Source organism: Apium graveolens, chromosome 11, assembly GCF_009905375.1.
Source record: "Apium graveolens cultivar Ventura chromosome 11, ASM990537v1, whole genome shotgun sequence".
NCBI lineage: Eukaryota > Viridiplantae > Streptophyta > Magnoliopsida > Apiales > Apiaceae > Apium > Apium graveolens.
In genome coordinates, this window is record NC_133657.1 from 140,604,865 (window position 1) to 140,630,998 (window position 26,134).

The window sequence follows — 26,134 nt, forward strand, 5'->3', positions numbered from 1 at the left end:
CAAAATATTTCTTAACCCCTAAAACCCTTTTCTTGGGTCCTTTTATAGGCTCCCACATTTAGGATTTTTGGGGTTTGTACCTCTTCATCCTAACCCTTGATCATTCTTGGTTGTTGAGTGATTGGATGGTTTAGATGGACTGTGGGCCTGACTGTCCTTTTTGCACCTGGGTTGTCTTGGAATCCTTACCTATGGACGGCTGGGATGTAGTTGTTCCATTTTTGGTAACATGAGACAGTTGACATTTTTGTCATTTGTCACGTGTTCCAGGGACCACCCCGGTTTGGGCCTGGGGTGTTCCCTATCTGGGTTTTTGTATCACTTCATTTGGGTCTGATTATTATTGGGTCTGATTATTAATGGCCTATCATGTAGTACATACATTGCAACATACGCTACGACTTACGTGTGTTTATATATCTACAAATCAAAATAGTTACTACTGCAACTTAAAACTCAACTTGCTTTTCACAAGGTTGTCAGCGAGCATCTCCGATGGGGGATGATGGTTTCAATGCCAAGTGGTATAAGGTGATCATGTGATGTAAGATGGTTTGACATAATTATTAGTACTCCTCTAAGTTGCTCGAATATTATTGGGTGTCGAGTGAACTGAAAAATTGGCATCCTATAAAATAACAAATTTTATTTGTGTTCTGAATGTGCATAAATATTATTTCTTTAATATTATTTCAAAAAAAAATATTATTTCTTTAATATATTTATATTATGCAATTTTTTATTAAAATACTCTCCCCGTCCCATTCAATTGTGTATAATTTTTTTTAATATTTGACACGCACTTTAAGATAAATATAAAATATATTTTCATAATTTATTTTTTGACTTTTTTATATTAAAATTCAAATAACAAATTTTTATTCAAAAAAAAATTTAAAAACTATTTAAGAAACTATAGTGTAAAGGAGTATTATATGTGCCTAAGCTCCGTCCCCAATGTATAGTATTTGGGGCACAGAGGGAGTAGTAAAATTAGGACCTTGGATTGCCACTCATTCAATTATTTTTTAAAACAATTATTGCTAAAAATGACAGGGAGTAGTAAAATTAGGACCTTAGATTGCCACTCATTCAATTATTTTTTAAAACAATTATTGCTAAAAATGACGTGTAAAACAATTTTTTAAAACAATTATTGTATAAACATCCATATTCATTTACTTTGCATGCACTGTTTTGACAAATTTCATTTACTATTGGTAATGTAACAACTAAGATTTTGCCTAATGTAACTGCTGAACTTTAAAAACTCGTTCAACCCAATTCAAACCGAACCAACCCGACATACAAGGGGTAGGGTTGGGTTGTGTTTTTCTTATGAGTCGGGTTAATAATTTTCAAACCGATTTAATTGGGTCGGGTTGCTAAAATGTCTCCAACCCGACCCATGTGCACCCATAACTGTAATGCTCTAACAAACTTTTTAGGGGTCGTTTGGTTCTTTGGGTGGTATCGGGTTGGAATCAGGAATCGGGTTAAACTGGTATGGGTTTGGAACTTGATACTTGATATCACCTGTTTGGTTCAAAATAGGATGAGAATATATCTCGTTGATAAACTAATTGGAATCAAGAATTAAAAGACATTTAATTATTATTTTTTGTTAATTAATTATTTTAATATTAAAATCTAAAATTATACACGATCACTTGACAATCATAATTAGTAAGGCTAAAAATATAATTTTTTTGAAAAACATCTAAGGCTAAAGATATTTTTACAAATATACTATAATTTTTTAAAAAAATTGCAAAAATACTTTTTTATTAAAAAAAAATGCTATTTTCCAATTTTTTTACGAAAATACTGTTTAATGCACTTGATTCAATTAGATGCAATTTTCGACGAATTTATGCCACTCCATGTAACCTCAAATATAACCAAAAAAAATTGATTCAACTAATTGTATGTCTGCTTGATTTTGGTTGATTCTATATTTTTGCCAAAAAAATTAGAAGATAGTAAAATTGCTAAAAGAAATAAATAAAAAAAGCTAGTATTTTTGATAATTTTTCTTACTAAAATATGAGTTTATAAATATTTTTACGTAGTATTTAAAAAAATTAAATATACATTCACATTTTATATTCATCAATATTAAAAGTAGAGCTAAAAAAAGAATTATACTTTAGTTAAAAAGAAAGACTAGAGAAAATAATGAAAACGATACCCAAAAGTTTGATTTAACTCATACCAGCTATTCACATGGGTTTCTAAACCCCATACCTCATGGGTTTCAGGAATGAGTTTGAAAACAAAAATAATTTAACCAAACACATGGTATGAGTTTTATCCATTCCAATCACATACCTTATATCCAGATTTATTGAAACAAACACCCCCTTAATGGTCTTACATCCCAATCCTATATTTGATCGGGTCATATTTAATTAAACAAAATACCTAAATCAAATTTTGCTGCAACTACTTGGGTTTTCAAAGTACAAAACTATTAATTTTAATTTATTAAGTTTGCTATCTTTCGAGTTTCGACAATCAAGATAGTTGTATCATGGTATCATGTCTATAGACTCGCTATAGTTATTTTTTTTGCTAATATTTTTATATTATAAATATAATAGAGTCGAATAACAAATAACTCAGTTCAAGTGATTTCTGTAAACAACCGCAGTCGAGTTGTATAACTGTGTCTTCAAGGCAATTGTAAAATCCAATTTTAGCGCCTAATTCTATAAGCAATTCAGTGAAATTAAGAGACAAAAAATTCCTACCTTGATTCAACAACCGAGAGTCCTGAGTCAATAACCGAGCTATTGATTGCTACTGATCAGCGGCTTTGCTTCGATCCAACAACGGAGCTGTTGATTGGTATTGATCAGCACCGGGTGAAATAATTAGAGAACTAGTGTTTTATGAAGTGGAAATAGATTTAAATCCATGTCCTTCATTTTACACTTGAAACCGATTGTCTGTTTCTAGCAGTTACTAACTTGATTCAGATACACATCAAACCTTTGACACAGGTTTCCGAGAATAATAACTATCTATTAATTTCTTGAAGAAATTGAGTTGCACATCTTACCTTTGTTGAGCGTAAACACAGTGTCACTGTTCAAGTAGCTCTGTGGAAATTTCATTTTGTGTGTAGATATATGGTTAGTTTAATAACATTTACACTGCTGTAATATTTTTTTTAATAAACGCTTGAAACCCTCTAGCGTTGCCATTTCATTCACAAAGAAGAATGTAATTTTCCTCTGACTTGAAACTTTCCGTTTATTACTCAGATCCATTGTTGCCAAGCAAAAAATATATGCATTCTGATCTCTCTATTTTCTGCATCAGAACTGTGAAGAATGTGATGATAGTGGGGGTTCTAAAGATACAAGATCTGTCTGAACCTGTGAAGGAATAGTGGACAAGGAACCATCATAAGCAGGAGCATCATATGCGGAACCGTTAATTGTTACTGAGATCCTTGTCTCAAGCACTTAAAACTAGATCCTTGTCATTGGTATTACTACACATGTAGGATGGCTTCAAAATTTAGAGTGTCAGCTAATTTAAGTTGAACTGAATACAAAAGGAGAGAGAGATGGAAAAAATTCTAGATACCTTCTGGTATTCAATAGATAGATTATTAAATTCATCAAATTTCCTGTCCTTTATTTCGCTTCTATGATGGTCAGCAAACACCAAAAATATTTAATCAAAATGTAATATACGTGAACTTAAATAATAATAATAATAATAATAATAATAATAATAATAATAATAATAATAATAATAATAATAATAATAATAATAATAATAATAATAATAATAATAATAACTAGTGAAGAATTGGAATTTAGTTAAAATAAAAATTATAAAAGATTTTTTTTTTTATAAAAAGGTTAGTGTATAACAAACTCTAGCAGCAATCGGTAATTAATTCCGTGTATATATACATACCTCTCCTTGGTAAGATAACCCTAAAAAAAAAATATAGTGAGAGCTGTAGCAGCAGGGGAGTAGAGGCGATAGACGATAGAGTGCGAAGTTATTTTAGCTTTTAGGTTTGGTGCTGCAAGTGATAGGCAAACAAGGTACTCCAAATATCTTTTTGAATCTATACTTTTAAAGACTTATTATAGAATTATTTTTGTAGTTGTTAAGTTTGAACACACCTGTCACTTTGTTATGTAATTAAGGCATTGGTGTCAACAAGCATCACTCTTTTTTTCGGTCATGTAACTCATTGTAAATTGTTAGCAATAAGTCTGATACACATGTTGATGTTATTTAATTATTATATTATGATACCGTAAATTGGCTTTGTACTAGTATCTGTTTATGCATATGTTTAATCTGATGCTATAATATTAGTTAATAATTAAATTATTATGTTATTTTATGCATATGTGGTTATTCCTACGTTGCAATTAAAATAATTCAAGTATATTTATATAGGTTCCTAATATTCATGTTAGTTAAATTACTTGCACATTATTAGAAATTATGGGATACATTTTCACTAATTTCATACTTTATTATATATATATATATATCTATATCAATTACAAAAAAAAAAAAATTCTTTATTCGGTGTCTTGTACTTGTTCAATTGTAATAGTTTTAATGTTAATATTTAAATATATATAATGTTGTTTTTTAGGATTGTTAGCCATGTTTAGTTGATTAACTTATTTGACTATGCCATACTATTCTATAAAATTTTGTTAGCTAGCAATGTGTAGTACTACTTACATAATTGTTGGCTTTTACTAGGTTTATACTTATAAATATAATAATGGGATGGTTTCGGGTCTGTGTCAAATTCGATTGTATAGTATATGATTAGGAGCCGTTAAATTGCATATATAAATTTTATTTTATTTTCGTAATTGCTTATTAATTTGAAAAAAAAAAAAAAAAAAAAATATTAACTGTAAATTATAATCTTGCAACTTAGATCGGGGCCCGGGAATTTTGAGGACAGTGTGCGGATTTCATTAATATTTTAGCTACGATTTTAAGGTACGGATTCTGTCCCCTTTTATTCAGCGCTACTCCTCTTGTCCATTATATATATTTGATTCATTCCGTTCTACTTTCTGTTCATTCCGTTAATATTTGCTTGGACCGTTTTAACTTCCGAAAATTATTTTAAAATTTGATTTTGAAAATTTAGATATCTGTTTACGCGGTTTTCAAAAATTATTTATGACACCCACCTGTTTTGGAAATTTGTATCATTTGTCTCAGGTGAGTTTTAAATTTTGCGAGAATATTTATTTTGAACCCTTAGTGTTATTTAGGGTATACCGAGTTAACCAGCTGTAGGGGTACTACAGCCATGTCATTGCGGCACCAGTGACATGACACTTCCGTGACAGTGTGATTGGTCACGGCGTATCCTTCTGTTAGCTCTTGGGAGGAGCTTTTGCGCATTTGATATTTGTTCAGGATACGTGGGTGCACCCAGAGTTTGATTTGTGATTTGATTTATGGTGACGTTGTATATGCCGTACATGTTATCCATTATGTTGCACGCATTAGGTACCCTATGATGTGTGTATTTGTATCTGTTCTGATCTCGGTATGAAATATCCTAACCCCTTGTTGTTTCAGCCTTACTTATTTTTAAAATTGTTGTTTATTTGAAAATTGCTGATTATTTATTTCTGATCTTTTGTTTTATAATTGTATTCCAAATCCGTACTGGGCGTTTGGCTCATGCCGTATTCTTTTTCTGGCAGGTGCTTAGGGGGATCTGGGACTGTGTGATGGAGAGCTCCCTTTATTTCGTTCTTAGGATTTCAGACTCCTATCATTATTCAGACATAATAACTTATTAGAGATTTCAGCATTTATATATTTGGTTTAGACATTTTGGAGATTTAATATTATTTTGGAGATTTAGACTGTTTAATTATTGTTAGAAATATATTAGTGTTCTGTTTGCAGGTTTATGGATTTTAAGTAATATTTCCCTTCTATTTTAAGAAGGGGGTGTTACAGAGATGGTATCAGAGCTTAGGTTCTTTCTTGTAGAAAGCCTACTTAGGTTGACCTGTGAGATTGGGTAGACGATAGGATGGGTGTTCCATTTAATTTCGTTTCATTATGCTCTTTATCGTTTCATTTTGTTTCATCATATTTATTCTCGTAATCTTCATACGTTCACTATCTTATGTTGTAGATGCCTCCTAGACGTGATCCTTTTCATATTGACCCCGTTCAGCTTACTGAGATGATAGGGCAAGCAGTGGCTCAGGCTGTACAGCAGGCCTTGGTAAACCAAGGAAATCAGAATGGAGAAGGAAATCATAATGGAGAGGGAAATCAAAATGGACACGGAAATCAGAATGGCAATGGAAATCAGAATCAGAATGGTCAGGGCCATCAGCTAGAGCCGTTTGTATGGTTGGAGAGGTTTGTGAAGCAGAAACCAGACTCTTTTAGTGCAGCACCGACTCCTATTGATGCTGAAAATTGGATTGTTCATCTCGAAAAGATTTTTGATGCACTAGGTTGTGATGAGATTCAGAAGGTCAGGTTAGCTGTGTATAAGTTGGAGGGTGATGCTCAAAGATGGTGGAGAGGAGTGAAAGCTACTAGAGGGGAGCAGTATGCAGAGGCTTTGGAATGGCAGGGATTCAAGGAGGTGTTCTATGAGCAGTACTTTTCTAATGCTGATAGGGAGGCTTATTTGAGGGAGTTTCATTCTATTATGCAGCACCAGGATGAGAGCATTACTGATTATATGGCGAGGTTTATAAGGTTGGCTGGATTTGATGGGACAGTTGCAGGGACTGCTGCGCAGCAGGCTGATAAATTTAAATGGGGGTTGAAGTCTCATCTGAGGGGTTCCATAATTTCTTTTAAATTTGATAATGTGGCAGAGGCGGCTGATGCAGCAAAGGATGTTGAGAAGGAGCGCATAGATTTCAGGACTTCCAGGTCTAACAGTGGTAATAAGAGGACTAGGGATGATCAGGGTTTTGCACAGGGTAGACAGTGGTATGGAGGTCAGAATGGTCAGCAAGGACAGTGGCGCGGACATAATCAGAATAGGGGTGGTCAGTCATTCCACGGCCGGAATCAGTATGTTGGTCAGCATCAGAATCGGCAGTTTCAGCGACAGAAGCAGCCTAGACAGTGGCAGAATCGTCAGCAGGGACAGAGCCGTTACTCAGTGTATGGGGGAAACCCCAATATGATTCCAGTGGCTCCTTGTGCTACATGTGGTGGACATCATCCAGGTAGAGCTTGTTACAGACAGACTGGGGCTTGTTTCTTGTGTGGTAGCATGTCCCATAAGGCAAGGGATTGCACAGTGTCACGCAACCCTGGTGGAGGAGGAGCTGGCGGTGGTAGTGGTAGTGGAAGTCAGCAGAATCCTACAACCAGAGTGTTTGCATTGACTGCAAATCAAGCAGCAGCTAATTCAGGTACCGTTTCAGGAACACTTCTTGTTGGTAGACGTGATGCTTATGTGTTATTTGATACTGGTTCAACCCATTCTGTTGTGTCTTTATCGTTTGTTCGTCATCTAGGCGTTGCACCTTCATTATTATATCCTCATATGTCTATTTCTACCCCGATGGGGAATTCTGTTATTATTTCTGATGTGTATCGAGAGTGTCCGATAGCTGTTGTAGATAGAAGTTGTAAGGTTAACTTGCTTCCAATGGAGATGCATGACTTTGACATTATTTTGGGCATGGATTGGTTGAGTGAACATCGTGCCACAATTGATTGTCAAGGAAAAAGGGTGATCTTTGGGGATGCAGATAAACCAGAATTTGTATACCAAGGGTCTCAACCGAAGGGGGATGTTAAGTTAATTTCTGCTCTAAAGGCAAGTAAATTGTTGTCTAAGGGCTGTGATGGCTACCTTGCTTTCGTGAAGGATACATCGAAGGATGAACCTCGCATCGAGGATTATCCAGTTGTGAGGGAGTATGAAGATGTGTTCCCCGATGAGCTACCAGGTTTGCCACCACATAGAGAGGTGGAGTTTACTATTGAACTTGTTCCAGGTGCCGAGCCTATTTCCAAGGCGCCTTACCGTATGGCACCACTTGAGTTGCAAGAATTGAAGGAGCAGTTGCAAGAGTTGTTGGATAGGGGATTTATTAGGCCAAGTGTGTCTCCTTGGGGCGCTCCTGTGTTATTTGTGAAGAAGAAGGATGGTTCCATGAGGTTGTGCATTGACTACAGGGAGTTGAATAAGGTGACTGTCAGAAACAGGTATCCTTTGCCACGCATTGATGACTTGTTTGATCAGTTACAAGGGGCGAAGTACTTTTCGAAGATAGATTTGAGATCTGGTTACCATCAGTTACGAGTTAGGGAGGAAGACATTCCGAAGACTGCATTTCGCACTCGTTATGGTCATTATGAGTTTCTCGTGATGTCCTTTGGGTTGACGAATGCACCCGCAGTATTTATGGATTTGATGAATCGGGTCTTTCATGATTATCTGGATAAATTCGTGGTGGTCTTCATCGATGATATCTTGATATACTCTAGGAGCAGAGAGGAGCATGAGGAGCATTTACGTACTGTACTTGAAATTTTGAGGGAGAAGAAGTTGTTTGCGAAATTTTCCAAGTGTGAATTCTGGTTGGAGGAAGTGGCATTCTTGGGGCATGTTGTATCTGGTAGGGGCATTGAGTTGGATCCTGCGAAAGTCGAGGCTATTACTAATTGGCCCAGACCTAGCAATGTGACAGAGGTAAGGAGTTTCTTGGGTTTGGCAGGCTACTATAGGCGTTTTGTGGAAGGTTTCTCTTCCATAGCTTTACCATTGACTCAGCTAATGAGGAAGGGAATTAAGTTCGAGTGGAATGATGATCGTGAGAAGAGCTTTCAAGAGTTAAAGAAGAGGTTGGTGTCAGCTCCAATACTTGTGTTGCCATCAGGGAGTGGAGGTTTTCAGGTGTATAGTGATGCTTCTAAGAGAGGATTGGGGTGTGTTCTTATGCAGCATGGGAAAGTGATTTCTTACGCCTCTAGGCAACTTAAACCTTATGAGGTGAACTATCCTACCCATGACTTGGAGTTAGCGGCTGTCGTATTTGCTTTGAAGATTTGGAGACATTATCTTTATGGAGAGACTTGTGATATCTTTACTGATCACAAGAGTCTAAAATACATCTTTACTCAGAAAGAGCTTAATATGAGGCAGCGGAGGTGGCTTGAACTTCTTAAGGATTATGATGCAAATATTCAGTACCATCCAGGGAAGGCGAATGTAGTGGCAGACGCTCTTAGTAGGAAGAACTTGGGGAGTGTTGCATCTCTCATTACTCAGCCGCACCTTATTTCAGATGTGGAGCGCTTGGGTGTTGAGTTGTATGTTAGAGGATCAAGTGGTAGCATTGCAAATTTGAAAGTGGAACCGAATCTTGTTTCAAGGGTTAAGGAAGCTCAGAAGAGTGATACAGGTTTGGAAGCTATTAGATCTGAGGTGGCAGGTGGAAAGCAAACACAATATCATGTCGATGATGAGGGTGTGATGTGGTTGGGTAGTAAATTGTGCGTGCCCGCAGACCCGACGATTCGTGAGGAAATTTTGAAGGAAGCTCATAGTTCTTCATTTTCTATTCATCCAGGTTCCACCAAGATGTATGGAGATTTAAAGAAGCATTTCTGGTGGAGTGGAATGAAGGGAGATATAGCAGAATTTGTGGGAAAATGTCTTACATGTCAACAAGTGAAGATAGATCATCAGAGGCCTAGTGGACTGTTGCAGCAGTTAGATATTCCAGTTTGGAAGTGGGTTAGAATTACTATGGATTTTGTAACTCATTTGCCGAGGACTTTCAAGAAGAATGATGTCATATGGGTGGTGGTTGATAGACTTACTAAGTCCGCTCACTTCTTGCCTATTAAAGAAACTACTCCTGTTCATGAGTTGGCAGAGATTTTTCAGCGAGATATTGTTAGACTTCATGGTGTACCTGTGTCGATAGTTTCTGACAGGGATACGAGATTTACATCGCGTTTTTGGAAGGGGTTCCAGCAAGCTTGGGGTACGAGGCTTAATTTTAGTACAGCTTATCATCCGCAGACCGATGGACAGTCAGAGAGGACGATTCAGACATTGGAAGATATGTTGAGGGCTTGCGCGTTAGAGTGGACAGGTGATTGGGACAAGTACCTGTATCTGGTTGAGTTTGCGTACAATAATAGTTGGCACGCGAGTATTGGTATGCCACCATTTGAAGCTTTGTATGGTAGGAGGTGTAGGGCACCATCTTGTTGGGATGAAGTTGGTGAGAGAGTTATTGAAGGGCCAGAGTTAGTTAGAATTACTAATGAGAAGGTAGAGAAAGTTAAAGAAAGTTTGAAGGAAGCACGATCTCGTCAAAAGAGTTACGCGGACCAACATAGGAAGTTTGGGGGATTTGAGCCAGGTGATCATGTGTTCTTAAAGGTGTCGCCTTGTAAGGGTGTGAAGCGTTTTGGTATGAAGGAAAAGCTTAGTCCGAGATATGTTGGCCCTTTTGACGTTATGGAGAAAGTAGGGGAAGTATCTTATAGAGTTGCGTTGCCACCACAACTATCTCATGTGCATAACGTGTTTCATGTGTCGGTTTTGAGGGGCTACAAATATCATCCATTGCACGTAGTTCAGTATCCATTGCATAAGATTAGAGAAGATCTTTCTTGTGAGGAAGAAGCTGAGGTTATCTTAGCTCGAGAGGAGCGAGTTTTGAGGAAGAATACCATTCCATTTGTGAAGGTTTTGTGGAAAAATCATTCGGAGAGAGAGGCTACTTGGGAATTAGAAGAATCTATTCGTGAAAAATATCCGCATTTATTTGATCCAGGTACGACTATTTAGTTTCGTTGATTCCGGGGACGGAATCCTTTTTAAGGGGGTATATATGTAATATACGTGAACTTAAATAATAATAATAATAATAATAATAATAATAATAATAATAATAATAATAATAATAATAATAATAATAATAATAACTAGTGAAGAATTGGAATTTAGTTAAAATAAAAATTATAAAAGATTTTTTTTTATATAAAAAGGTTAGTGTATAACAAACTCTAGCAGCAATCGGTAATTAATTCCGTGTATATATACATACCTCTCCTTGGTAAGATAACCCTAAAAAAAAAAATATAGTGAGAGCTGTAGCAGCAGGGGAGTAGAGGCGATAGACGATAGAGTGCGAAGTTATTTTAGCTTTTAGGTTTGGTGCTGCAAGTGATAGGCAAACAAGGTACTCCAAATATCTTTTTGAATCTATACTTTTAAAGACTTATTATAGAATTATTTTTGTAGTTGTTAAGTTTGAACACACCTGTCACTTTGTTATGTAATTAAGGCATTGGTGTCAACAAACATCACTCTTTTTTTCGGTCATGTAACTCATTGTAAATTGTTAGCAATAAGTCTGATACACATGTTGATGTTATTTAATTATTATATTATGATACCGTAAATTGGCTTTGTACTAGTATCTGTTTATGCATATGTTTAATCTGATGCTATAATATTAGTTAATAATTAAATTATTATGTTATTTTATGCATATGTGGTTATTCCTACGTTGCAATTAAAATAATTCAAGTATATTTATATAGGTTCCTAATATTCATGTTAGTTAAATTACTTGCACATTATTAGAAATTATGGGATACATTTTCACTAATTTCATACTTTATTATATATATATATATCTATATCAATTACAAAAAAAAAAAAATTCTTTATTCGGTGTCTTGTACTTGTTCAATTGTAATAGTTTTAATGTTAATATTTAAATATATATAATGTTGTTTTTTAGGATTGTTAGCCATATTTAGTTGATTAACTTATTTGACTATGCCATACTATTCTATAAAATTTTGTTAGCTAGCAATGTGTAGTCCTACTTACATAATTGTTGGCTTTTACTAGGTTTATACTTATAAATATAATAATGGGATGGTTTCGGGTCTGTGTCAAATTCGATTGTATAGTATATGATTAGGAGCCGTTAAATTGCATATATAAATTTTATTTTATTTTCGTAATTGCTTATTAATTTGAAAAAAAAAAAAAAAATATTAACTGTAAATTATAATCTTGCAACTTAGATCGGGGCCCGGGAATTTTGAGGACAGTGTGCGGATTTCATTAATATTTTAGCTACGATTTTAAGGTACGGATTCTGTCCCCTTTTATTCAGCGCTACTCCTCTTGTCCATTATATATATTTGATTCATTCCGTTCTACTTTCTGTTCATTCCGTTAATATTTGCTTGGACCGTTTTAACTTCCGAAAATTATTTTAAAATTTGATTTTGAAAATTTAGATATCTGTTTACGCGGTTTTCAAAAATTATTTATGACACCCACCTGTTTTGGAAATTTGTATCATTTGTCTCAGGTGAGTTTTAAATTTTGCGAGAATATTTATTTTGAACCCTTAGTGTTATTTAGGGTATACCGAGTTAACCAGCTGTAGGGGTACTACAGCCATGTCATTGCGGCACCAGTGACATGACACTTCCGTGACAGTGTGATTGGTCACGGCGTATCCTTCTGTTAGCTCTTGGGAGGAGCTTTTGCGCATTTGATATTTGTTCAGGATACGTGGGTGCACCCAGAGTTTGATTTGTGATTTGATTTATGGTGACGTTGTATATGCCGTACATGTTATCCATTATGTTGCACGTATTAGGTACCCTATGATGTGTGTATTTGTATCTGTTCTGATCTCGGTATGAAATATCCTAACCCCTTGTTGTTTCAGCCTTACTTATTTTTAAAATTGTTGTTTATTTGAAAATTGCTGATTATTTATTTCTGATCTTTTGTTTTATAATTGTATTCCAAATCCGTACTGGGCGTTTGGCTCATGCCGTATTCTTTTTCTGGCAGGTGCTTAGGGGGATCTGGGACTGTGTGATGGAGAGCTCCCTTTATTTCGTTCTTAGGATTTCAGACTCCTATCATTATTCAGACATAATAACTTATTAGAGATTTCAGCATTTATATATTTGGTTTAGACATTTTGGAGATTTAATATTATTTTGGAGATTTAGACTGTTTAATTATTGTTAGAAATATATTAGTGCTCTGTTTGCAGGTTTATGGATTTTAAGTAATATTTCCCTTCTATTTTAAGAAGGGGGTGTTACAAAAAATATCTACTTCTCAATAACAAGTATCAATCATATGAAAAGAAATTGCGAGAAAAACAATTCTCAGTTCCAATAAAAACCAAATAAACAGAGTCTATGCCAGAACTATCTGCGTGCTATAGAAATCTTAAATAAAATCACAATCCAACATTTGAGAGTTTAATTGGATTAAAAAAGCTACAATAAAAGAAACCTGACCGTTGAGATTTCTTAAAGATTGAATGCATTCTCAAATCATACATCCCATAAATCCTGAGCTTACGAAATATATGCAGTCAGACTTGTAAGTGTTGTGCTCATCCATTGATATCAAGATACAGTCATTCCATCCCAATACAGGGCTTCTTTTTCAGGGAGGCTGCTTATCTCATTCCAATAGCAGTCATAACTGCCATAAGTAGTATCAATCCAATATTTTAACTTGAAAATACAAAAAGATTTGGTACAGTTGATAATGCCTTGATTCGTTCCAAGATCCTCTTGATTAACAGTAAATCTCCGGTATTTGGTTCCACCAGATAAAAGAAAAAATGGTGAGCATCGAGCTGTGAACGTGAATTTATACCACATAATTCAGATCCTATATTTATCTTCGTCCATGTCCAGCTCGTGTAGGGGATTGTTTTGCCATTAATGATGTCTTCATTGTAAACAAAGAGTTCTCCACTAGTAGCAATGGCGTAAAACTATCCAGTACAGAACACAATATCTTCAACACGTTCATCCAATATGAGCCATGATGATGACGAGGCTGGCCTACAAAAGGCAAGTCTATTACCAAGAAAATCTCGTTTCAGACCAAACTTGACACAAATAACGCAGTTGGGATCTGTAGGTGTACTCCCATGAAGCATAAATTTTCATCTCGTAAGAATTGAAGTCCAGAGAAAAGCTAGACTCATTTGCATTTGACCAAAGACGGAGATAGTTATGCCACTTGAATGAATTAGTATTGAAAAGTATATTATGGTCTTGTCAGCACAATGTGGTTTTGCCATATTTGTTTAGCAACAAATCGCCATGAACGACAAACAGCAAGACATTGATAAAGATCAAGAAGGTGATGGTTGTTGTATCGCCAAGTAGTCCAAAGATGATGAACAGAACATCAGCAGGTATGTCAGCCCAAGACACTATGTGATCTATGTTACTGGAGGTGTTTCTGCAAATATAAAGAGAGAGAGAATTTAAAACCTAAATAAAGAACCAAGGATAACACAAATGAAATGAAATATTAGCTTATGTCAAGGGAATTAAGGGAATGTTTGGGACTGGACATCTCCCAAGTAATGTTTTTTTACGAGGTTTATATTTCTACATCTATATAAGGTCCAGATAATCAGGACAGTGCTATTTTTAGAATGAGTAGGGTTATATACCCCAAATATCTTCCCAAAAAAATTAGTAAATTACGTGGTTGTGGCTGACACATGACTGATTTTAATTCATGTTCGCATATAAATGCAAGCGGGGTCTCATATTATTATTAGGAAGGTTACCAAATATTCATATGACACATCAGATTTGTGAAATTTTTTAGTGTAAAAATTTGGGGTCTCTAGCATTTTCCTTATTATATATATTTGATAATGTCATGTGTTATATGATTTGTGTTTAGTTTTCAGATCTTACATAACAGGACAGATCAATACTTAACTGGAAATCAGCACTTATACTGAAGACAAAACTTAAGATATCAGAACTTAAGTTATCAGAATTTAAGGTTCAGAAGATATTTATCAGAAGATAATATCAGGACTTAAGATGACTTTCAGATAAGACATGCGGCTGATTGAAATGAAAGAAGATCGAGACTAAGACAGAAATAATTGTGCATGAAGAAGGAATTCTATGAAAAATAGAATACTTAGAAGAAAAGATAACTAGTTGATATATCTTAGGAAGCAGAATTATATTCCATATCAATTAGAAGATTATCTTATAACTGTGTAGTATATAAACACAGACATAGAGTTTACACTACAAGTGTTACGATTATCGAAGTTATTATTCTTTGTAACTCTAGCAGCTCTCGTAATAATTTGTTCATCATTGAGAGATGACAGTTCCATATTGTAACAGAGTTTATTGTGTTGAATAAAATCTGTTTTCTGTTACTTGACTTCTTATATTCGATTTGATTGTACTAAACACTGTATTCAAATCCCTTCTACAGTGTGTGTGACCTAACATTCCTTTTAGAATATTATCTTTTCTTATTAAAACAAACTGATTCATTAAGAAAAAAACAGCCTGATGTCAGAAAATTGTTATTGACATAATTAATCAAGGCGTTAAATATCAATTAGGTGACTAATTGCGCCAAAAAAGTTCAAGTAGGTCACTCACCGTAAAATTGACTTAAGCGATCATCAATTAACTTAATTTGATCATTTTGTTAAAGTCAAAAATTGAAATTAGTCAAAATCGAATAGCTAGTTTAAAGGAGTTTGAATAGCTAGTGAACTGCACTTGCACTAAACTGGTAAAAAGAATAGTAAGATGCAAAACAATATGTTTAGCAACCAGTTCACTAGGAAAGACAGCATAAGTGCATGGTATGAGGTGATTTCAAATAGCTAAAGACTAATGATGCTTCTGCTTATTTTTATCGAGGTTTTTTTAGCTGCTCAAATTGCTACAAAGTCTTGCACTATCCAGCAGTAAAACACTAAAGGGGTGTATTCAGTTGGGATTTTAAAAGATTTTTATGGATTTTAGAAATCATGGGGTATTCAATTTGGATTTTAAATAATCCTTTAAAATCTGAAGGTATTCAACAAGGATTGTAAAAAATCTTTTAAAATCTGAGTGTATTCAATTTAGATTTTAAAAAATCAATCAAAATTTGGTGATATTCAATTTGGATTTTAAAAAATCCATCAAAATCTGATGGTATTCAAAATTCCATGGATAATCTATTATTTAAAAAAGTTGTGAATTTTGATGGATTTACTAGTACATTTTTAATATCTCGAAATCTCTTCAAAATACATGAGATTTTGATAGATTTCTAAAAAACTCCACAAAATCTGCAAGACTCTACAAGATTTTGGATCAACTCCATCAAAATCCACGAAGAATTGAAATCAACGAAAATCTTTTAAAATCCGTAGATTATTAACAATTCTTTAAAATCTGAAATAAATACAACCCCCTAAATTTCTCAAAATTTTCCTTCTGTAATCTTCTCTGTGTTTCGATTAATTTGAACTCATTACATATAAAACTTGCAATATGACGGGGCTACTAACAACTTTAGTGTAATCTTAAAAATGATTTGATCTCTAAAATACATGTATAATCCTATAGTCTATATGATAACTCCGGTGAGCGGGCGGCTCCGTCCGACGGCGTTCCTGGACCTTCTGTGCGGGGGTGAGGTGTAGTTGCTGGTTGGGCGCTGCAAAACAACACCGGAAGGGGGGTTTGGCTCCCACGGCGCCTCCGGTGTGAGAATAAGAACAGGCTTCGGAGAAGATGAAGGTATATATATATATTTATGTAATTTAGAGGCTGCTGTGTGTTTGTGTTTGGATGTGTGTATGTGATGGCTGCTGTGTGTTTTTGGGTGTATGAGAGTGTGTGAGTGTGCAAGAGTGAATATTTTCCAACCCCTAAACCCTTCAGTCTTGGGGGTATTTATAGTCCCAAGGTAGGGTTTAGGGGTAGTTACCTCTAAATCCGGGCCGTTGGATCTTGGGAGCGGAGGACGCCTGGCTTGGGCGGATTGCTTACACGTGTCCAGGGGAGGACCACCTCCAGAGTGTCCTAACGACCTCTGACACGCGCCGTGCTTGTCTGGAGTGTTGGTTGTTGATAGCTGTCATAGTCACGTGCCCACGTACCCCTCCTTGGCGGGTTGTAGGATGTGCATGTGTTTGCTGGGACCCCGCTCATGGCAGTCTGAGCCCAGATCCGGGTCCGGGTAGGCATTAGGTCCGGGCTCCCTGTTGGATCCGGACCCGGGTCATGGTATGGGCCCGGGCCTAGTCTCTCCATTTGATTGTTCTGGGAGAGGGGGGTCTCGGTCCATCGATCGAGCCTGGTATCCTTTAGATCCAAGTTGAATCCTAGCCGGGTCTCTTATACCCTATTATTTGCCCCCCACTACCTTATGCAGATTTTCTGGATGAGGGAGTAGATTAGAATTACGTAGTTGCCTCGGAGAAAAATTTCTGCTCCTGGTTGCCCCCCAATCCGGATCTGGTGTAATGGATAACAACCCGGATTAAGGTAGAATAGTTGCTGCTTTAGAAAAATTTCCGCTCCTGGTTGCCCCCCAATCCGGATCTGGTATAGTAGATGCCAATCCGGATTAAGGTAGAATGGTTGATGCCTTAGAAAAATTTCCGCTCCTGGTTGCCCTCCAATCCGGATTTGGTGTAGTAAATGCCAATCCGGATTAACCTTGGGTAATTTTCTCTTCCAAATCTGTATCTGGTTGACAATGAGCCGGATTAGGGCTCTTGATCCGGGTAAGGAGCCGTGGAATTTGAAAAGTCGAGGAGTTGTAACATCTTTCAGTTTATTCCCTCCCACGAATTTGAATTTTTGGGCAGTTATTTCCTAAAAACTCGGCCCATAATCATTATGGGTTTAATTTGCATTTATATGTGTGTAATTACACATATATATGTATTTTTTTTTGTAACTGCTGCTGGGACCAGTAGGATCCTGCCACGTGGCAGGGGTAGTTGTCCTCATTTATGCCTATAAAAGGCCGACCCCCCTTCTCTTCTTCTTTTCTTTTTAATTCAACTCCAAAAATGAAAAGTCACCTCTTCCTTCTTTTCTCTCTCTAAATTTTCTTGGATTGCTTTGGAGCTTTTGGGTTTTCGCTGCTCAGTTTTTCACCGCCGTTCCGCCGTTTCTTGCTCTCGCTTCTAGTCAAATAGTAAGCCTCTCTCCTTTCGTCTTTATATTTACCGTATTTCTCTTAGAGTTGTTTCGGTTTTCACCAAATTCTAAGTGCCTCGATTTGTATTCTTCTTCGTGGATAAGTGTTTTTGTTGTTTTTTGTTTTTGATATGACTTTTTTTTCACTATGCATGTTTAGATCTGAGGGTTTTTGGGCGTTTTTGGTTTGATTTTGGTTACTTTTGTTTGGATTTTTCTGGGTTTTGCACTACATGTTCTTAATGTTCTTCGGTTGAATAGATGTATATATGTGTAAAAAGGGGCGATTTTGCTTTCTGATTCTTGGGTTAACTGTTTGTGGGTTAAGGTTTTGATTTTGATCCGGGTTGGGGTGTAGGATCCGGATTTGGGGGAGGTTTATTGTAGGATTGTATAACTTATGTTTTATCTGTTTTTGGTTGCTTTTGATCCGGGCATGGGTGTTTGCCGTTGGGATCCGGGTATATGGGTTTTGTTTTAAGTTTTTTATTGCTATGGATCCAGATCTGGGTTTTTGCCATCAAGATCCGGGTCCATGGTGGTTTGCTTTTATGGATTGTAGTTAACATGATCCGGATCGTTAATGTTTTTCCGGGTTGGACTTGCATTGGTAGTCCGGATCATTAGGTTATGGTAAAACTAACATAACGTACCTGATCCGGACCACTTAGTAAGACAAATAAAATCTGTAGGGCCCAGGCTAACTGACCTTCATTTTAATAGGTATATGGTCCGGATCAAGGAGCGAGCTAGGAAAGTCTATAATTGCTATCCCAACTTTTCTGACGAGGAGAGTGATCCGGATTCGTCTGATAGAGAACAGATCTGGGGCGAGATGGTTAGAAAGGGGTCCGGGTCTGTGGGGACGATTACGAGCTTCCGGTTCAAGAGGCTTCCAGAGAACTCTGTTATTTTCACTCCGGATGGCCGTTGGTCCGATATTAAATATCATTTTGTTAGGAAGCCACCCGGGTTTGAAGATAACATTTACTATACCCGGGTCAGATATGAGAGGTATGAGGATGGCCACCCGGGCGTTTATGATCAGGGCGCCCTGGAGGCAGCTTTTGCTTCGTTTGGGATCAGCCGGGATCATTACCAGCTGAAGGATTTTTATGCTGAAGCTGACCCGGGTGATATGGACAAGGCAATCCGGGCTGCTTTTCAATTGACTCCTGATATCGCTTGGAGGTGGTGTAATAACCCCAATTTTTGAGAAATTTTGAAACCCTTATGAATAGTGTTTTTGCTGAACGAGAAAAATTTTCATGCCACGCTATGTAGGGGTTCTGTTATTGATCTTATGGGATATTATTAGTACTCTATGTGGTATATAAGTGTATGTAAAGATCGTCAGAATCCAATTCCGAACACTTTGATTTTTCCCAGAAATCCACAAGATACGGAAAGAATTGAGAAAAAGGTAACAGAATAAAAAGGATTTAAATTAAAGGATTATAAGAGAGGATCATAAAAAGGAATATAATGTATTGAGAAAGGTTAAGGGAACCTAAGTAATAAGATCCCGGGTATGATCCCTCAAACGATAAACGAGAACGAAAGTTAAGCGAACCGTAAAACAAATAAGTGACCAAGAGACAAGCTTGTACAAGAAGCCAGGGACTGTGACATCATCAAACCACAAGGTGTGGACAAGTGGGAGCATTATGACATGTGAAAGGTGACATAGGCATGACAAAAAAGGAAGGAGGTGTGGTGGCTTTGTAACCACACAAAACCAAGGGCAACTAGGTAATTCACTAAAGCAAACAACAAAAATCAACCAACCAAAAGCAAATCAAGCCAAAACACAAAAATCTCTCTTCTTCTTCTTCAAGCTCTCGGGTGCATTTCTTAAAATTTGAAGATCCAAGCTCCACCACTTACTATTTAGCAAGGTAATTATCTAAGCTTCCCCATGGATAGTTACATACTTCCTATAAGTTTAAGCTTCTAATTCCAAGCCAATCTTTTTCTATAAATCAAGGAAGAAGATGGTGAATAGTAACCTTCAAGAAATAACTTTAGTTTTCTTGAATTTTTATGAAAGATTAAGGTTATACAAGCAAGGATCAAGGTTCTTTAGGCATTCAAAGCTCTTGTGTTGTGTTAAAAAGCTTCAAGGAAGGTATAATCTCTTAACCAAGCTTTGTTATTGAATGTTAAGAGCATAATATGAGTATTTTAGTTCATGAGAGGCTTTATGGTTGTGTATGTAGAGATTAGTGAGTTTTAGGATGTTGTTGGATTGGTAAATGTTGTTGTTTTGATTAAAAGAACTTAAGTATGGTTAAAGTTAAGTTTAGGCATAAGTATGAATGATTAAATTGAATTGGTTGGGATTTTTATGATGTGATAAGGATGGATGTTGGTTGTATGTTGGATTTGAGGTTGAATCGGGTTGTGATTGTGGGTTGATTGTGAGATGATTTGGAGTTGTTTAAAATTGGGTAATCGCGTAAACATAGCCGTCGTAACGTCCGATTTTCTTTGGACTGTTTTTGTGCATAGCATTAGGACCCGAGAACCCCCTGCTAGATTATGACCACTGCCATGTTTAGATAGCTCATGTTATGAGCTTCGTTTTGATATGTAGTTCGTTCGATTCCGATGCACGGTTTAGGAGAAACGACCGTTTCAAGTAACGGCGTTTCGCGAACGAAACTTTTCCCCTCGCCTTACTTTGAAACATAGGTTAAAGACCAAAAAGGGTTAATTAATGTATGAAACATTTATGGTAAGTGTGTTAGGCAGTTGGTAAGACACTCGCGAAGGAATCGCCTTAAAACTCGTAAAGGTTAAATTATTAAAAATGGTGGAGCCGAGGGTACTCGAGTGACTTAAGAGAATCAGTAAACGCAAAATAAGCGTTAGAGTCTAAGTTAGTTAAAGTATAGATTTACAAGTGACTTTGGTTTAATTCCAACTTACTTGTTGTTTATAGGTTACCAGACTCGTCCCGAGCCATTCGTAACCCCCAGTCGCTCAGGCAAGTTTTCTACCCGTTATACTGTTGTTGTGATGTAAATATATGTATATGCATTATCTTGTGATATTGCATGATTGTTATTAGCAAATTTTGCGATATATTGGAGCATGCTAATATGGTATATATGCATGTCTGTTTCGTAATCTGGTTATCTATCTGTTGATTTCAATGCTTATAGTTGCATAATACCTATGCTAGAAATAAGCAAGTAGTTGCGTATACCCTTAGTATAGGGGATAAAAGGTGAGCATATTTCTAAAACCGGGAGTCGATGTTCCCGAGTATATTATATATATATATATATATTTATTTATATATATATATATGGATATAGTTTTTAAAACTATTAATCGAATAAGGTTTATTCGATAACTTTAACTTTATTTTATTATTGAATATTATTTTGAATATTATTCGAAGGCGTATGACTCCTTTATATTAAATGAATATTATTTTGAATATTCATTCGAGGGCTTATGACTCCTTTTATTTATTTATCTGAATATTATTTGAATATTCATTCGAGGGCTTATGACTCCTTTTATTTATTTATCTGAATATTATTTGAATATTCATTCGAGGGCTTATGACTCCTTTTATTTATTTATCTGAATATTATTTGAATATTCATTCGAGGGCTTATGACTCTTTTATATTATTTATTGAATATTATTTGAATATTCATTCGAGGGCTTATGACTCAGTTTATATTATTTAATGAATATTATTTGAATATTCATTTGAGGATCTATGACTCCGATTATTTGCTGAGGTATATTCTTTATTTTATTAAAGAATAAGGTGTCAATAATCAAACTTATTTTCGATTATTCAAATAAAGATAATACTTTCATATAAGTATATCTTTGTTTATTTAATACTCGTTTCAAGTATAAGTTTTAATACTTCTACTTCAATTATTTTTATAAAGATTATTCTTTATGGGAATATTATTTAAATAATAATATTCAGTCATTTTCTAAATATTCTGGGGACTGATTTACTTCATTAAATCAGCTTTACTCCAAACACTCTTTAAAGTATTTTCGAGTCTTCAAAATGATTTTTAAAGTCAGAGCGGATCCCAAAACTCATTTTTATATTTAAGATCTTCCTTTTTAAGGGGATTTAAATACTCGCTCAAAACCTGGGGAATCCGGCTCTGTGGTGTATTTTATATTCGCAACGAGGTTGCAGTTTTGGTAAATGAATTGATTACTTGCCCAACGTTCGGGAAGTAAGCCCATCTAATTGAGTCGGCATAAGCGACAGGCCGGGGTACGGTCTATGAAAGTGTAAGTGGCTGGGTGGCAGTCCATCAACGCGTGAGGGGCCGGGTAACGGTCTAGCGCGAGGTCCTAATGCGGCCAGGGTGATGACCGGTGAGGAATTCATCCATCTACAGTAGAAAAGGTTACTTATTGGTATCTTTGCCTGATCAGCAAGATATCTGGTTTATGCCAAAATTCTTTTCCTTTCCAAAATTCATTGGATGTTTCAAACTCTGTTCATACTTTACATAACAGAGGTTCCAGGAAATGTTTAAGAGATATATATATGTGGATATATACATATCGGGACTAAATAAAGTATCTCGTAACTTTATTTCATTCAATAATATTTCAAAGATTGAATCTATTCAAATCTTGTCTTGTAGTCTCATCTATGTGATGAACTTTTGAAACTGGTTATAACTTGAACGGTGGTAGTTCAAGTAGTATTGGGAAAGATATAAGTATATTGGGGTATTTGGTAACCTCATCTTTTAAACTTATATCTAATTAATAATTGTCTTATGAATGACAAAGATTTTCAGAAAAACGTTGAGACAAGGTTAGATATATGAGATCACCTTGCAACGATATTTTTTTATATACAGTTATACACTGGGACTTTGTGTATATTATGCATGGAAGAGGACTTCCAATATTTTGAAAAGTATATATGTATATATATATACTGAATATTTTGCGACTTCATCGCATTAAGATATCAACTTGGTTCATTTCTTTTGACCAAGACTTTCATGAGTACTATGAGAAGGCTCATATATTGTTAATCTTTATACATATTATTTTGGTGGGCTTGCTGCTCACCCTTGCTTTCTTCTTTCATCACACAACAACAGTTAGGAAAGATGGCCAGACTCCAGCAGACCCAGCGCAAGCGCGTGGAAAGCGTTCCGCGTCTTCCCGTTGATGTTGTAGCTGCTATAGCTGCAGAGGTAGACCTATTGTAGATCAGACCATCTACTTTTGAGAATCAATTATGTATAATTATAATTTGTGGCAGATAATGGCAATTAACTGTAAATTTATCAAGTAATCATTTTGGGTTGTAATAACTTTTAAATGGTGGATTCAAAGACTTGTACTTATTTCAATTTCATCTCTGAGACTATAACGGGTTGTGTTGTGTGTTAGTATGGGGTCACAGCATGAGGTTATTTATTATTAATTAAGTGAAGTGATATTGTGGAAAGAAAGACCGTGACAACCCGGATCCCCGACCCCGGATCTGGGGGTGTTACAGGTGGCCCGAGCCGCATGAGAGGATTTTCCATCGTCCTGCGGATGGTTTTGTTCCTGTCTGGTTGGAGCATTTAAGGTCCGGGTGGAGCCCCCGCTGCCATATTTTTCTTAAGAACCTGTGCAAGTACGTCTATAGGATATCCCCTATGCAGATAACCCCGAATGGAATCAAGTCTAAGACCTGGTTCATAGCTTGCTGCAACAAGGCCGGGCTCATGTCTACGTTCAAGTTGTTTCACCAGATATTTTATCTTTCTAGGTCAAGCCAGAAACCTTTTTACGAGCTGAGATTCCGGGCAGCAGAGTGCGGATTTGGTCCGGGTAGGTCCAAACCGGTTATGCACCAGACTTCTTTGAAATATTGGAATGGGGAGATATTGATGTTGAAGGGGTACGATTTGGAGTATCTTCCTTATTTCACAGCTGGGGAAGTTAAGACAAAGTTCAACCCATAGATCTTAGAGGGGGAGGTTGTAGATCAAATTAGAAAATTTTATGGTAGTCTCGGGTTCCAGCCAACCCGGGATACGTTTATGAACCATAAACTCCTGTTCCAACTTGGTTGTAAGTTCTTGTTTTTTTTTGTTTGATCCGGGTCCCCATCCCAGCTTGGAGGTCCGGATTACCCTCCTTTTGCTTGTAACTTGTAATTTTTGATCCGGATCAACGCCTATTTTGGTCTTTGATCCGGATCAACGTATAATTTGGTTTTTTACTTGTAGCTAATTTGCATAAAATGTCTTGCCATGGTCCGGGCTTACTGCAGTATTTTATTTCCGGATTTGGTAGTCTTTGCATTTGTATCAATCCTGTGCTGACAGTTTTCCCTTTTCTATTTTTCAGGTTTGCCGCATTACAACCCTGCATCCCGGGCCATAATGTCTTCTTCAGCTTATGCAGCAGCTTTTAACTCCCTGGGATTGGCATACAAGATAACCAAAGGGGCCCCTGGTACCGGATCCGGATCTGCGGATGCAGAGGGCGGTGCCGAATCTTCTGCCCCCCGGAATGTGGCTGATCCAGCCAATGCGCCCTTGGCCAAGGAACCGGACGTCCAGGAAATCTCTGATAAGGAACCTCCTTCGAAGAAGAGGAAGTTCGCCCCGGGAAAGCCTCCCCGCGAAAAAGCTGTTGTTGCTGACCGGGTCATATGTGATTCGGAAGGGAAGGGACCGGATGGGGCTCCTATCCGGATAGGGACAAAGAGCCTTATTGACCTGGCCGGGTTCATGTCAAGTATCCCTTCCGAAGAAGATTGGGAGGAGGTTGAGGGCTACAACATGGCTGTTGCCTTGAAGAGGGTCACAGGTCAATGGGGGCAGGTGATTTCTGAATTTTTATGCTCTTAGTTTCGAGTTATGCCCCCTAATTCATTTTGTGCTTTGCTCATAAGTATGTTTTTTTTTGTTTCTCAGCTTGGGAGTGCAATATCCATTTGCTCCGATGTTGCTTTCACTGAGCTCAAGGAGGCCAACAACTGGACTAAAGTCGAGAAGATGCTTTCTGATTCCCTGAGGGGAGAGCTGGAGGAGGCCCGGGAGGGGTTCCGTGTGGTGGAGGCCGGGTTGAATGAGAAGCTGAAGGATTCTGAGACCCGGGCTGAGGGGCTGGCCAAGGAAGTGGAGAGGCTCAAGGTCGAGCTTGCTGCTAAAGAAAATCTGAACAAGGAGGCTATCATTGCTGAGTTCAAGGCTAGCGATGTTTATGACTTCGAGGTCGCTCAGGCCGGGGTTCCCGAAGTGCGCAGGTCCTGGGTCGTTGCTGAGCGCCACATCAAGACTGACCCCTTGGCTTCCTGGGAGAGCTTCATCCAGGAGTTCCTTGCTGCAAAGGCTGTAATTGAGCAGGGTCAAGGGGAACCGGAACCCTATGATGGTCCGAGCCTCAGCTTCCTCTAGATCCGGACCAGCTTTGCTAAGCTTCTCGGGCCCAGCCCATGTAATTTCATTTTCTAGGATTTCCCTTTATCGTACTTTGATTTGAACTATATGTAATATTTGGATTGTGCTTTAAACTTTTCTTCCGTTGTAGAAAATATTTGCTTTTCTTCGATTTGTTTTTTTTTTGAGCAATCCGGATCCTGGTTATGGCCCTTAATCCGGATTGGGTTCATATCAGGGTTGGTCCGGGTATGGAACCGTGTCCGGGTTGATGTTTACTTCTTTGCTTTATGTACTTAGAAAATGTAAGTACATAATGGTTGTTTGCAACCTGGATTTGAATGCTAATCCGGGTTGTTTTTTGCTTTTAAATTTGCTTTCAATCCGGGTATAAAACCCACCCGGGTTGATGTTTGCTTTTTTGCTTTATGTACTTAGAAAATGTAAGTACATAAAGGTTTTTTTCAACCTGGATTTGAATGATAATCCGGGTTGTTTTTTTGCTTTTAGATTTGCTTTCAATCCGGGTATGTCTAACCCGGATTGGTGATTGCTCCATTTACTTAGAATTTTTCTAAGCAAATGGTGGTTGCTTTTGTTTTTTGCTTCTAACCCGGGTATGAGAACGTACCCGGGTTGTTTTTTGCTTCCATAACTGATAATTTAAAAGTAATAACTTTCTAAGAAAGGAAAATTATTTTCATTGATTT

General features: G+C 36.8%; 1 protein-coding gene across 1 annotated transcript; it reads left to right on the top strand.

The window, feature by feature from the left end:
• Positions 1–3,974: 3,974 nt before the first annotated feature.
• Positions 3,975–25,442, top strand: LOC141695956 (uncharacterized). Its single transcript, XM_074500156.1, has 5 exons — positions 3,975–4,070; positions 4,937–5,001; positions 6,167–8,114; positions 24,388–24,866; positions 24,960–25,442. The coding sequence occupies exons 3-5, from the start codon at positions 6,167–6,169 to the stop codon at positions 25,440–25,442; spliced, it is 2,910 nt and encodes a 969-aa protein (XP_074356257.1). The 5' UTR covers positions 3,975–4,070; positions 4,937–5,001.
• The last annotated feature ends 692 nt before the right edge of the window (positions 25,443–26,134 follow it).

Coding starts and splice junctions, on each gene's coding strand:
- LOC141695956 (XM_074500156.1), top strand. CDS start 6,167: ATGCCTCCTAGACGTGATCCTTTTCATATTGACCCCGTTCAGCTTACT. Junction 8,115..24,387: donor TAGGGGATTTATTAGGCCAA/GTGTGTCTCCTT, acceptor TCTATTTTTCAG/GTTTGCCGCATTACAACCCT. Junction 24,867..24,959: donor TCACAGGTCAATGGGGGCAG/GTGATTTCTGAA, acceptor TTTGTTTCTCAG/CTTGGGAGTGCAATATCCAT.